The sequence below is a fragment of the Myotis myotis genome, unplaced genomic scaffold (assembly GCF_014108235.1).
Source record: "Myotis myotis isolate mMyoMyo1 unplaced genomic scaffold, mMyoMyo1.p scaffold_m19_p_20, whole genome shotgun sequence".
In the NCBI taxonomy this organism is placed as follows: Eukaryota; Metazoa; Chordata; class Mammalia; order Chiroptera; family Vespertilionidae; genus Myotis; species Myotis myotis.
The window spans coordinates 21,917,522-21,931,998 of record NW_023416325.1 but is presented as its reverse complement, the minus strand read 5'-3'; the positions used below and the strand labels follow the sequence as shown (position 1 = coordinate 21,931,998).

The 14,477-nt window shown below is 52.5% G+C and overlaps 1 protein-coding gene across 1 annotated transcript; it reads right to left on the bottom strand.

Annotated features, from left to right (window-relative positions):
• Window positions 1–599: 599 nt before the first annotated feature.
• UNC119B (unc-119 lipid binding chaperone B) lies at window positions 600–14,178 on the bottom strand. The gene is made up of 5 exons (XM_036353906.1): window positions 13,894–14,178; window positions 9,776–9,889; window positions 7,083–7,191; window positions 6,788–6,960; window positions 600–5,029 (listed from the first exon to the last, which is right to left on the bottom strand). Exons 1-5 carry the CDS (start codon window positions 14,135–14,137, stop codon window positions 4,920–4,922), a joined length of 750 nt encoding a protein of 249 aa, XP_036209799.1. The 5' UTR covers window positions 14,138–14,178; the 3' UTR covers window positions 600–4,919.
• Between the last annotated feature and the right edge of the window lie 299 nt (window positions 14,179–14,477).

The following is a 14,477-nucleotide window of genomic DNA, read 5'->3' as shown; positions in this document are numbered from 1 at the left end:
AAACATCGATGAGAGAGAAACATCGATCAGCTGCCTCCTGCACACCTCCCATTGGGAATGTGCCCACAACCAAGGTACATGCCCCTGACCGGAATTGAACCTGGGACCTTTCAGTCCGCAAGCTGACGCTCTATCCACTGAGCCAAACCGGTTAGAGCCAGACTTATTTTAAAATTGACTCATTTGTGACCTTAAACATGAATATACATTTTACATTAAAGGTATACAGTTTTTCCAATAGAGACAGAAATCGGACAATGGTTGCAAGGGGCTGGAGTGGAAGGAGACAGCTGACCAGGAACTTGAGGGAATTTTTTGGGGTGATGGGAATGCCCTGTATCATGATTGTATAAAACTGTACTCTTAAATGAGGTGAATTTATTATAGTTAAAGCATACCTTAACTTTTAAATATGTATATAAATTTTTACTTCTCAAAGGCCCCCAACAAAATAAAGCAAATATATTCAACCTAAAGCCCAATACTGTTCCCCAATCACCCTGGAAACCAGCTATGCTCCAACTGTTTACAGAAAGGCCACCCCACCCCATACCTGCTCCCTGTAGCAACACAAGAAGCGCAGTCAGGAGACAAGAGGGTACATATACTGTGAAAATCTTTATTTCTGTCTCTTGTGGCAAAATAACATTTTATACAAATTAGTCACCTAGTTTACTTTGGACACAAAGACAATAAAAACTGGAATGGGGGAGATGCGCCAGCCCCTCCCCCGGGAGGCCGTTGCCACCGGCCAAGCCCTGCTCCACAGTAATCATGTGTGACAGCAAGGCGGTGATCAAACCCGCCCGTGTGGAGGAGACGCCGCGGGACTCCTGGAATGTGCTGGAACATACATGGAGGACACTGCGGCCATAGTGAGGGGAGCTGAGGCTTGTTCTCCCTCTCAGGAGCACGCAGTGCCTTTCCCTTCCCCCTTCTCCCCTCCGACCCGTTACCTTTGCCTTCCTTCCCCTCCAAGAGCCCTTCTGCCTCTGTAACTTGTTTCCTGAGCCCACAGTCCAGCTGGCTCACTTCTACTTTCTCTTGTAATTTGAGGGGAAAAAAATTGACAAGATGTGCGGCCCCACCTGGCACTACATCGTGGGGAGGAGCTTCGGTAGTTATGTGACACATGAAACCAAACACTTCATCTCCTTCTACCTGGGCCAGGTGGCCATTCTTCTGTTCAAATCGGGTTAAAAGCAGGGACTGTCCCACACACCGTGATCCATCCAAAAATAAGGATTGCAGCCTAAATTCCAAATACCAGAGACTGCAATCTTCAGCCTTGCCTAAGGAACACCTTGATCTTGAACCTTTATTGTGATGTTTCAAACGGCATTCTCTGTACTCATTTGTTGTGGTTATAAAACAATTAGCAAAACAGAAAAGAATGAAAACTGGACCGAGGGTCTCAGGTGAAGGTAAGAGGAGGACAGCTCAGGTCACTGATGTTGCTTCTATTCTGTGAAAAACAGACTTACAGGGAAAGGAGACGGCCAGCTTCAGTGGCTGTACGTGACCCTGTAAACGGTAAGCCCACCTCCGCAGACTCCTGTGGCGAAGACGGCCTATTGCATGGAATGTAACGTGACGGCTCCGACCAGGCTCCGCGGGTTCAGCTCTGTGTCAGAATCCTGGCGCACTGGCACGGCGTCTGATTTCTAGCACAGACGTCCCCAGCCCCCACCCTTCCGGTGGCCACCAGAAGAAGGTTCCTTCACAGAGGAAAGAAAGGCCCTGGGAGCCCCCAGCTGGCAGGACACACTACGGCAGGACTCACCTTGTTTGTACATTAGACACATCCTCATATGTCCTCTCACACAGAGAATCCGGGACCCTCAACTGAAAAAACCAGGTTGAAGATTCCCCAGTCACTGCCATTTTAAGAATCGCCAGTCTACGGTTAGGCCCAACGTTCCAAAGTCCTGCCTCACTTGGGAATCAGATGCCCAAAGATGCCGGGGGTCTTCAGGAAGTCCTACCGGCCCCTGGAAACGGCCGCCTCTGTGAGAGAACTGAGCAACACCCGAGGAGGGCAGCCAGCACGAATTCCTGCCTAGTCACTCGTTAGCACACGGACGAAACAAAGCAGGGTCTTCTTTGGAGAAGCTAGAAGCCCATCTGAGCCCGAAGGCCTCACGGGAGAAGGGAGGCTCTCCCAGCAGACTCCAAGGCAGAGGGGCAAGAGCAAGGCAGGAGGCAGCAGGCCCGGGCAGCAGGCGGGCGGCCAGCCCTGGGGAGGTGCTCCCTCCAGGAGCTGTCCCTCTCCACGAAGAGAGAGCAGGCAGGGCCTTTTTGTTGTTATTAATTCCTCTCCGAAGGATATTCCCCCACATTGATGTTCAGAGAATGTGGAAGGGAGGGGGAGAGACACAGAGAACTACCGATGTGAGAGAGATACATCCATTGGTTGCCTCTGCACACACCCTGAGACCAGGGCTGGGCTGGGGATCAAGCCTGCCACCGAGGTACATGCCCTGGACTGGAATTGAATCTGGGACCCTCAGTCCTCGGGCCGACACTCTGCCCACTGAGCCACACCAGCCAGGGCTGCAGGGCTTTTTTTTCCTCCCATCGTATCACCCACAGTCCAGGTTCCTCACTAGCATTGGCCTCTAGCCCTGATTCAACTTTTGATTGGTTCAGATACTTTCAGAGGAAGTATGACTTCCACTTCTCTGCCCAATTCAGGAACAAAAACGTGAACTTCAGACTCACCCTGGTTAACACCCAGAGTGGTGATGCTTCTCAAGCTTCCCTGAGCAGCGGGACCCAAGAGTCCAGAGTCTCAGGCACAGAGCACCAGGCCTGCAGTTGCACAGGATGCCAACCCTGTCCTACTGGGCAGTGGGAGCACTTGGCCTCAACATGGTCTCCAGGGAGACTAAGGCAAGCTAGTGGGGAAGAGGACGCAGCGCTATTCAAGCCAGACCCAGGCTGCCCTAGGACACATTTCCAAGACGCCCTCTACTGAGCAGAGCTCTGGGCAGCTCCAGAAGCCACATCCTGACGCAAATTAAACATCAAATGGTAGGAACCCTCCTGATGGGGCTCTGGGCTCGTCACAGATGGGGCTTCTGAAGCTCAACAGGCATGAGGTGCTAGCGGAGCCACAGTGAGGGCAAGAGGCAGGGCTGCTGTCCGCTTGTGGGCGGACCGGGGAGCGAGGGCGTGGCAGCCTCCCCAGCAGCGTGGGGCAGAGCCCACGTAAGGCACCTGGGTTTGTATCCGCTCCAGTGCTGAGACTTCCCGGTCTGCAGAGTGCCGGACCTCCCTCCCCTCATTGGTCGGACCTGGTGCTGGCACACAGGGCTAACCAAGGGCTTTCTCGGTGAGAAAGCGTCAGCATCTGGCACCGCCCGGACTCTGGCCTGGCACACAGCACCACGCCGAGGCTCAAGACCACTCACACCCTAGAACCCAAACGGGAGCAGCATTGGTCCCGGAACGCACAGGGCATCCGTGGCCCAGCGCTGGCCCTTCCTGCCCTGGCCCCTCTCGGCCTTCCTCCCACGCGCTTTGGGAAACAGCTCTCCTGCCAGTCACTGAGTCGGTGCCAGTCACTATCCCCACATCCCTGGGACCTCCCGAGTGGCCTTCCTATCAGTGCTGAAGCCTGGCCACCGCAGCGACCTCCAAGCCCCTGAGGTCACCCACCCGGTCAGACCACAGGGCGCGGAGGAGGGGAGAGGAGCCGGATGTGCAAGGAAGCTTTTCTGAGAACTCGTCCCTCGGAACAGGTGAAACAGGCTGAGAGGCCTCGCACCCAAAAAGATTCCAACTGGCAGTTTGAAGGACTGATATGCATTACTTAGATTTGACCTGCCAGGATGGTTCCAGAAACAACTTCAGTAGAAAGGCAGACAGAGAGACCCTAAGTAAGAAGTCCACAGAGTTTTAGAGGCAAATCCCCATTAAAAGCCAGTCCTCCAGGCCATGCTGAGCAGGAAATCCAACGCGGCCTTGAAGCGGCTGCTGGTCAGTGACTATACCAGCCCCAGTGTGAGCCAGAGCAGCCCCAAGAGCCTGAACTGTGCTATCAGAAGTCTAACTGCACGTCCCATACGCCAGGACCACCACAGACATTTCATACAACCTCCCAAAAAGAAGCCTGGAAAGAACAGCACACAGCGGGCCTGCTCGGCCTCGAGAGAGATGACTTCCAAAAGCGAAACCGGCTGCTCGGCCTCGAGAGAGATGACGTTCCGTTTCAGAAGGTACGTGAGTCAGGAGCCCGAAGCAGGCAAGCTCCTCTCCCCTCAGAACGAGGTCGGAAGGTGCCAGCTGACACCTTGTGGGCCCCGGGAGGGCTGCCTGGGACCCTGCCGGTCAGACAGGTGAGCAGCTAGCTGCTCCATACAGTGGGCCCTGCGGTGTGGCAGCCTTACCAGCCTCGTGCCTCACCTCTTGGCGCCATTCCTCCCCTCACCCCCTTTCAAGTTTCTTCCCATTTGGTTTCTAACTATGCACAGGCTGAGGTCAGACGGTGCCGATGGCAACCCCAGGAATAAGAGACGGAGCCGAAGAGGCTGCTCTCGCAGCTCACGGACCCGGGAACCTACAGAAGGCCCGAGCCCCTTGCCTGGCACAGCCCTGCAGACACACCGGCTGGCCAGGACAACCACGAGGCAGCTATGACTACATGAAAATAGTCTTTCTTTTTCAATCTGGATTTGAGGGACCTTATCCTAATCTTTATTACATAGGACCTCTGACCTAAAGGGCAGGGAAAAGAGGAAAGAGAAAATACTGGGGAAACACAGCGCTGCTTGGCACCTCTCGGAGCACCGGAAACTGTCCTCCAGCTGTGGCTTCCTGTGGCCAGGTCCCTGGTGCGTGACATACAGCAGCTTTAACCACTTCCAGGCGCCAGGACCATGGGCGGCAGCAAAGCACTTCCCTGTCCAGTCCTGCAGTCACTGGCCTCCATTATAGGCGTAGTCGGCCTTGTGCATTATCAGCTTGTTGTCAACAAAGTAGAAGCTGTCAGAACGGGTCTCGTAGGGGTTTTCAATCATCAGACGAACTGCAAGTTAGGGAAAGCAAACAAGTAAGCAAGACTTAATGTGTGAGTCTGCCCATGAGCTAGGTGACAAAACACTTAGCATCCCCGCTACCATGCATACTAGTAAGCTGGTCCTTCCGGGAACTATGAGTGCACTCTCCCAGAATAATGAGGGCAGAACAGGGGAGCCAGCCCTTGAGAGGGGAACTGGGACCACAGAGGCCTCAAAACGGAACCTGAGACCCACTGCACATACGATGCACTCAACTCGCTGACAGGCCCTGCCTGTCACCCAGCCTGATTCTGAGTCGGCGCCCAGGGAATGTGCCTACCTTTCTGCCAACATAGACCACAGCAACTTGTTTACTCAGTGTCTCTCTGATCCCCTACATTCTGGTCCAAATACAAAAAGCTGTGCCTCCTGTGGCCACTGCCCACGGGCATCCCTGGCAACCAGAGAAACCCTCGGTGAGGTGCAGGGGACGAGGGGCAAGGAGCCCTCTCCAGACATGGCTCGCTGTTAACCTGGAAATGATGCAGCGAAAGGTCTGTCTGTCTTGGGATCCAGATCTCAATCTTGCTTGCTCAGGGAGCTGCCCAGACCTCTGTACCAGATGGTGGTAAGCTGATCACACAGTCACTCCTCCGGCCAGCTTGGAGGTAATGACTATGGCTATTCTGAGTCTTCTGGAGGAAATGTCCTCAACAGGTAACACTGACTGTGTGAGTTTCTTTGAACCCTAACTCGACCGGTTCCTTGGCTTATATGCAGAATGCTGGCCTCCTGTTACACATAATCTCTTCTTCCAAGTAGCTATGGATTCCAGTCCATCTGAGGGAGCGGGGTTCAAACGAGGATCAGAGGTTTCCTCGACCCCCGCCCACATCCCGCAGTCCTCATTCTACCCGGGAACAGCACTGCCACACGAGTAAAGAGTACCTGGCTGTCAGAATATGACAATTGTAAGCGCCTTCGGATTCTGAGAAAACTAGTCAGTATAAGTAGATCCTTCCCCACAGGCCAACTCAACTCCTCTATTCACAGGATCCCACACACACCCTCATTGTTCCAGCGCATTTTCTATTTTCTGACAGAGGATGCGAACCTGAGAGGGACCAAAGTCACAGAAACGGGAAAGCCTGTTCTTCCCCTCGGAGGCCCACCTCTTCCCTGGCCTTGGCCCCGCTCGCTGGGGCCTGCCCCAGTTCCTCCTCCAAACAACCTCAGGGTTTCTCTTCCGAAGACTCTGCTTCTGCCCCGTCTCTCCTGCTCCAAAACCTGAAACCTGTACAGCTCCCTGCCTCCTATGGATCTATTCTAACAGTTTATCGAATCAAACTTCTACTTGCAGAGACTGAGCAAGAGGAGGTCCTGAGACGTATGATTCTACTTAGCCAGTTCCTTTCTAGCTGTGATTAAGGGAAAAGTGAGAGTGCTGAGATGAGCAGAGCAGTGGGAACCCTGACTAACAGGGGATAGGAGAGGCGCTCATTAATCAGTCCATCAGAGTCCCGGGGATTGTCATGGCCTCCACTTATCTCCCTCGGCCACTCGCTTTCCCACAGCAGGGGTGGGCAAGGGGCGGCCTGTGGTACCAAACCTCCCTGCTCCCAGGCGGGCAGTGTCCAAGTTTGAAGCGTTAGATCGGAGCAGCAGGAAACGAGAAGCCTGCGGCCAAACGAGTAGAGGTGGCTGCATCCTGTCACTATTTCCCTCCTCTGCAGAATGCGGGCACTGGCCCCAAAACCTAGAATGCTGTACAAGCCAGGGATACGTACTGACATCCTCAGAGAGCTGGGGAAACTCATAGATACGTTCCCAAGTGTTCCTGCTGCTGGGGATGAAGAAGCCGAAATCAAAGTCAAAGTTTTTCAGCAAGCACTCCCGGAAATAGTGCCATTCGATCATCCAGAAGTTTGACACAGGTTTGTCTCCCACGGTGAACTCCACCCTGCAAAATCAATCTCTGTGAGCCCTTGTCTGTCCCCTCCCTCCTCTAAAGCCAACCCAGCTGAGACCACTCTTCTCTGTCAACAAGCAGAACACCCTCCCTCCGGGAATGCTGGTACTCACGTAGCCCCGACTGTCCGGAGGCGGAGAAATGCTGGTGTGAACTGATAGCGGACGAAGCGTCCTGCACTGGTATCCACATCCCCACCTGCCTCCTCCTCCTCCTCTTGGTCTGAAAGCGGACACAGAATCTTGAGCGCATCATCTCAGCAACACAGTCCAAACAGCACAATCAACAGTACTAACGCCAGCAGCAGGATGGCCGATCTTTACTGCGCACCTGTCACGTGCCAGTCCTGGGCTGAAGGCTGCTGAGAGTCCTCACACAGCCCTGTGAGGCGTTACTATTACCATCAGGAAGCTCAGGCTCAGAGAGGTTAGTAACATGTCCAAAGCCCCACCAAACAATAAATGAGGGAGCAGGGATTTGAATCCAGGTCCGTCTGACTGAAGGCCTGTTGACCAAGTTGATGTGCCAGCCACTAACCAAAAGAATGAGGTTGCAAAAGTTGAGACTAGTCAAAAGGCTCCTTCAGAGAACGCAAACATTTCTGACAGGCAGCAAAGACAAACTCCCAGAAGGATTCTGCTGATTAAGTGGAAGCCACTGGCCCACAGCCTTGGAGCACGGTACTTGCTGGGACTGATCCTATTCCAGGCCTAACACCGGCAGCCTGGGAAAGGGAGAAGCAGAGGGCAGTGAGCCAATGTGTGGGACCTGAATGAGGTAATGATCTCTCTGGTCTCGTCCATTCCTGAACCCAGGAAATGAAAGATTTGTAAAATGAATCAGAAAGCCATCCTAATGTGAACAAAGAGACAGTTCCCTCTAGTAGCCACCAGTGTCCAGCAGGATACTTTCTCTAGGTCTAGGCTGAACATGGGTGCAACATTAGAGAAGTCTTTTAGCATCAAACATCTCTGGCTGTGACAAGCCCAAGAGCAACTGGGCAACCAGCCTGAATAGAGTTCGTACCCAAAGACTCTAAAGCCCTGGCTCTCACCATATGATTCAAAGAGAGTCAGACCAGCCTTGACCAGCATTGCTCAGTGGTTAGAGCGATGGCCGCACACTAAGAGTCTCCGGTTCAATTCCCAGTCCAGGGCACGTACCTGGGTTGCAGGTTCCCTGCCTCAGTCAGGCAGGTGTGGGTGGCAACCAATTGATGTGGCTCTCTCACATCAATGTTTCTCTCTCTCCTCTACACTCTCTCTCTCTCTCTCTCTCTCTCTCTCCCTCCTACCATCCCTTCCACTCTCTAGAATCAATGGGAAAAATATCCTTGGGTGAAGATTAACAGAAAAACAAAAAAACAGAGCGCCAGACCAAATCTTCTCAGGGATTCCAACTCGTCCGAATAAGTGCTGCTGGAGGGAACCGCCTCAGGGTGAGCCTGGTCTAAGTCAACCAAGATCCGTAAAGGCAGAGACTGGAGAGGCTGAAAGGCAAAGTGTATCTGCGGCACCTGCCGCTGACAGCCTTGAGACGGCTCAGTTTTGCACTGAAATGACTGCTCTGCGCCCATTCTAGTTCACACCCGCACACATGAAGGAGTCCTAGGGTCCCTGAACCATCTTACGTATAAGGCACGTGGCTAAGGGATGTGAACTCCCCAGCCAGGAAACTAGCTGGCCCTGACCCTCCCAAATAAGCTTAGCACCCACAAGCTTGAGCCTTCGGGTGCCTTGATCAGTACCAGACTACGGCAGCATAAAAAATACTAGTGGGTACTGGGGGCTGGGAGTGCCAGGGAGAGGTCAATGGGGGGAAAGGGAGGCATGGTAATACTTTAAACAATAAAGAATTAAAGAAAAAAAATGAAAAGAGCCAACACACACACACACACACACACACACACAAATACTGGGTGGGGTGAGGAGACCAGGGCTCTAACCTTGACTATGCTACTAACTGGAGACGGACTTTCTCAGGAAAATCTCTGGACTTACCAAATTCACAGGCCCTTTCTGAGGAGCACGTCAGAGGAGAAAAGCTTTGCAGAAAGACCACGCTGATCCTTTGAAGGGTTATCTGTGCTGGTGTTCTAACACCCACCTCCAGGGGGTGCTAAACCTCCAGTGCTGTGCTCCAAAGACAGTGTGGTCCCCCAGCCAGAAATGAATCCCCCTGAAACTGTATCACAGCACAGGAAGCTCTAGTCAAGGCTCATTTAAAGAACCCCAAGGAGGTGAGTTCATAGGCCTGGGCTTTCTGTTCATCCAGAAAATGGTGGAGATTGAAATCCAAACTAGGACTTACTGGGAAATATGAGACACTGTTTAAAGAGAGAGAATGAGAAGCCAGGTGAACTGCCTCACGATCTGGACTGGAATCCTCAGTATCACCCTTCTAGAGTGTCCCCAGACTCAAGGCTCAGGTGAGCTTTTCTCATCAGAGCTCAATTTCAAGGGTTCCTTTCCTAAGGGGAGGCAACGTGGTAAGATGAAAGAGCATAAGACTTTAGGAAAGTCACTTGGAAATTCTGGGCCTCAGTTTCCTTATTTGTAAAATGGGAACAATGACTCCTCCCAGAGGGGTGAGGACTGCATGAGCTGGTGTACGCAGAAAGCAGAATGCAGCGACCAGCACCAACACCGGCTCTCCACCCAGCTTCCCCCAGCACAGCATGCCCGGCAGCCAGGCTGCGGGAGGAGGTCGTGGGAGTGGGACACACTGGAGTCCGAGACACAGGATGCAAAGGCCACAACAACTCCAACTCCAACTATCAGGTTACCATGGCCGCACCGAGGCCTACCTGAGACGCAGGGCTTGGTGATCTCAAACAGCACTGTCCCCATCTCCAAGTCGTGAATTTTGAAGCGGGTGACATCAATACTGTAGATGTTGTCTTCGGGTTTACACAAATAATCTGAAAATGAGAGAGGCCATGCCGTTAAATAATTCTCCAAAACCACCATGCATTTCTCAAGTTTGGAGGCAAACTTCGGTTTTTTCCTAACACAGGTCACTTAAAATATACACAAAAACTTACGTTATAAGCAAAAGCTGTGGGTGGAGAGAACTGGGGAACCTAAGGGGGGAAAAAAGACCACGGACTTGGTGTGAATGAAAGATTACCGTAACATTTTTAGAAACAGGAATAAAATGAGATTTCTTCGAAAATACCTCAAAAATGGCCTCCAAACCCTTCATGACCAACTTGGATGCCACAAAAGGGAAGAATTTTGTTTTGTTTTCCCCATTGATTTTTTTTTTTTTTTTAAGAGAGAGTGGAAGGGAGGGAAAGAGGGAAGAGAAACACCGATGTGAAAGAGACACATCAATTGGTTGCCTCCCGCATACTCCCCGACCCGGGCCCTGATCAAACCTGCAACCCAGGTACACCATGCTCTTGACTGGGATTCGAACCTGTGACCCTTTGCTGTACGGGGTGACACCAACTATTGAGAACACTGGTCAGGGTGGCCAGAATTTATTTGAACTTCATTTTAAAACACTTATGGCTAACATAGTGCTTATTTACCAAAGTATCACAAAGCAGAGACCAGCACATTTTTCTTAAAGGGCCAGATCACAAATCATTTAGGCTTTGCAGCCAGCCGTTCAGTCTGTTACAACTACTCAGCTCTCACTGCAGCACAAAAGCAGCAGCAGACACGAAAACGGACGCGCCTGGCTGTGTTCTAACAAAACTATTTATGGGCAGATACATGAATTTGATAGAACCATGTGTTGCAAGATAGTACTCCTCCCACCCCCAACTATTTCACAATGGAAGAACCACTCTTAGCTTGTGGCAGTACAAAACCCGGTGGCGGGCCACACCTGCACAGGAGCAGGACAGACTTGGTGGTGAGGGGTTTAGGCCAAAGTGAAGAAGAGCCCACAACTGAGCAGCTAATCAAAATAGCATCTATTGATCACAGAAAACTTCACTGATTTCTTTCTTCGATAACGCCTCACAGCGTCTTATCCACAACTCCTTCCGTCACTGTATCTCCCCTGCGTGTGTTACTTGTTTCATGTTTTACCAGCTGTCTCTCCGATAAGATGGCAAACTTGAGAGCTACTGATTATTCTGTAACTCCTAAGAAGGCCGAGATTAGCTCTGCACTTTTAGCAGGTACTCATAACAGGGCTGCTGCTGAACGGAACAGACTTTAAGAGTAACAAGCCCTGGCTGGGGCGGCTCAGTTGGCTGGAGCACTGTCGTCCCATGCACTCAAAGGGTCGAGGGTTCAATTCCCAGTCAGGGCACATGAGGTTGTGAGTTTGGTCCCCAGTCAAGGTGTGTACAGGAGGCAATGGATCAATGTTCTCCCTCACATCAATATTTCTCTCTCTTTCTTCTTTCCCTCTCTCTAAAATCAATGAAAATATATCCTTGGGCCCTAGCCAGTTTGGCTCAGTGATAGAGCGTCGGCCTGCAGACCGAAGGGTCCCAGGTTTGATTTCAGTCAAGGGCATGTACTTTGGTTGCAGACTCCTCCCCGGCGCCAGCCCTGGTTGGGGCTCGTGTAGGAGACAATCGGTCACATCGATATTTCTCTCTGTCTTTCCCTTTCTCTTCCACTCTGTCTAAAAATCAATGGAAAAATATCCTTGGGTGAATATATATATATATATATATATATATATATATACATATATACACATACATATACATATATACACATACATATATATATATATCACATACATATATATATCACATACATATATATATCACATATATATATATATATATATATATATATATATATCCAGGTGAGGATTAAAAAAAAAACACAACAGGCCCCAGCTGGTTTAGCTCAATAGATAGAGCATCGGCCTTTGGACTGAAGGGTCCCGTGCTTGATTCCAGTCAAGGGCACATGCCTGGGTTGTGGCTCCATCCCCATTAGGGGCCATGCAGAAGGCAGCTGATCAATGATTCTCTCTCATCATTGATGTTTCTATCTCTCTCTCCCTTCCTCTCTGAAATCAATAAAAATATAGTATAAACAAACAAATAAATAACATAAAAAAAACACAACAGTAACCAATCCCGAGGTCACCGAGCTCTGACCCCTGGCGTTCTCCAGAAGCTGCAGAGCACCAATCCCAAGCTCCTACACAGGACCTGGGTGCCCCAAGAATGTGGCTTTGGGCCAGGTATTAGAATGGCCTATTTCACCCTGGATATCAGGATAAAGCATGAGGTAAGAAAGACCAGGTGATGAGCACTTCTGTACCTTCAGATCCCAAATAAAACTGGGTCAGAACAGAGCAGCTTTCTCACAATGTTTCAAAGAAAGTGAACAGACCTCTAAGACACTCAGGTACACAAAGGATAGTCCCAACTAGTTGATGAAGAATGGGGACATCAACTATCCCGAATCACACAGAAACTCTTTTAGGAGATGGGAATTTCCTTCTGGACCAACCCCCCCCGCGCCCCCCCTCCCCCCCCAACCATCCCCAAATCACTGGAGCGGCCGCCTGCTCCCTGAGGTGTGAGGTGCGCCTGAGCAGCCCTGGGCTGACAAGTAAAGCAATTCAGCAGGAACCGCTGACGGCCTGAGCCCCGTCAGGGAGCGGGGAGAGGGGAGCTGGGGTTGCAGGGGGAGGGGCCGGGCAAGCAGGGCCTAACCAGGCGACTGTAAATTAAATTCTTTGGGGGGGAGGGGGAGAGACAGCAAGAGAAAGGACGTCAAGTCAGAGCTTGGCTTGGAAGAAACGGAGGCGATCCAGGTTTGGGTTTGGCAATATACTTCTCCCACCCGCCCCTTCATCAATGAAAAGGTGAGGATGGCTGCACGGTGCCAGGAAGGCAGTTCTGAAACCCTGCCACACTTCTCAAGTCACTCGAACAAGTGTCAAAAGCAGGGTTCACCTTTCAGATTTTGCACATAAACGGAAACTTTATTTTTTTTAATGTGGCACTATTTAAAATTTGCGTGAAATGCCACGGCCACACGTCGGAAGAAGGCAGAGCCACCTGCACACAAAGGGGCGACGGGACAGAACTTGGCTGGAGAACCTGGTGAAGAGAACATAGCAAGAGAACCTAGACGGAACCTGGCTGGAGAACCTAGCGAGAGAACATGGCAACAGAACCTGGCGACAGAACTTGGCTGGAGATCCTGGAGAGAGGAACCTGGCTATGATGACCACCTGAACGCTGTCTCCATGTCATTCCTTCTTCACCGACTCCATCCACACCTTGGGGAACCCCTGGACCTGCTGGGGCTGGACCCCACCAGGGGTAGTCAATCTGTAAGGTGTTTCATACCATATATTTATAACTACCTCTGTCTTTTGGAGAAATTTATTTTTTCTCCTTTATTATTTTTGCTTGGCCTCAAGGGGGTGTAATTAGATTTGGAAAGCTGCTAGAATCCAAAGAAGATTTTGCTCCCTCATCAGATCCAGATCCAATATATTTCTTGTAAATATTTTTAAAAAAAAACAAAAAAAAACAAAGGGGCGACGCTTGGGACCAGAGGGGGCAGGGGCCAGGGCGGCTGGACAGGGTGGAGGGAAACGCCGGGAAACAGGAGGGGTCAGGGTGCAGGGGGGCGACGGACGGACGGACGGACGGGTGGGGCTGGCTGAGCAGGAACATCACTGATGGCTGGGGGCTTCCAGGGTGAGGGCCCGCGGCCCACGCACCAGGTGGGAGGGTCCGGTGAACCGAAGGGGACCCCAGCCAGCCAAGCCCGCTGAGGAGGGAACGGCCCGGCCGAGGGCCAGCGGGCACGGGCACCCGGTGGGGCCGGACCCGGGAGAGGCAGTTAAGCACCGGGGTCCCCTTCCAGCCACTCGCGGGGGCTGATGGCCCGCAGGCCCGGCCGGAGAGGGAGGGCGAGCGGGCTCCGCGGCAGGGCCCGCGTGTCGGCGCGAGGGGAGGGCGCGGCCGCCCGCACTCACTCTCGGTGACCCGGCCGAGGCGCAGGACGTGCTCGGGCCGGATAGTGTCCGGGGCCAGCAGCTCCTGCTCCGTGACCGCGGCCCCGAGGCCGTCGTCGGCCGCGTGGTGGGGCGCCTGCCGCCGCGCCTTGAGCCGGTTCAGGACGCCGGCGCCCGCCTTCTTCTTCTCCTCCTTGCCAGCCACCAGTCCCCGGGGCCCGGCGGTCGAGCCCGCGCCCGGCGCTTTCGGGTTCGACCCGCTCATCGCTCCGGCGCCAAGATGGCCGCCGCCTCCGCAGCGCCGTAACTATGGAGAGGGGGGCGTGGCCGCGGCGCCTGGGGGCGTGGCCGCGGCCCTGGGCGGGGGGCGTGGCCGGAGGGCCCGCCCTTCCCCAGTCCTGTTCCTGCCAGGTGGTGGGCCCTGGGCGTGTCTGGGAATTGAGTACCCCATACTCTATTGGGACCTCAAAGGCACCCCAAATGTTTTAAAAACACCTCGTTCGGTCAAATGACTGTCATATAAACTGTGGACCAGGCGGAAATCTGGAGAAAAGGGTTTTAATCTGTGCCACGCAAGGTAAAAGTGCTTGCTGTGCTAAAGCAGC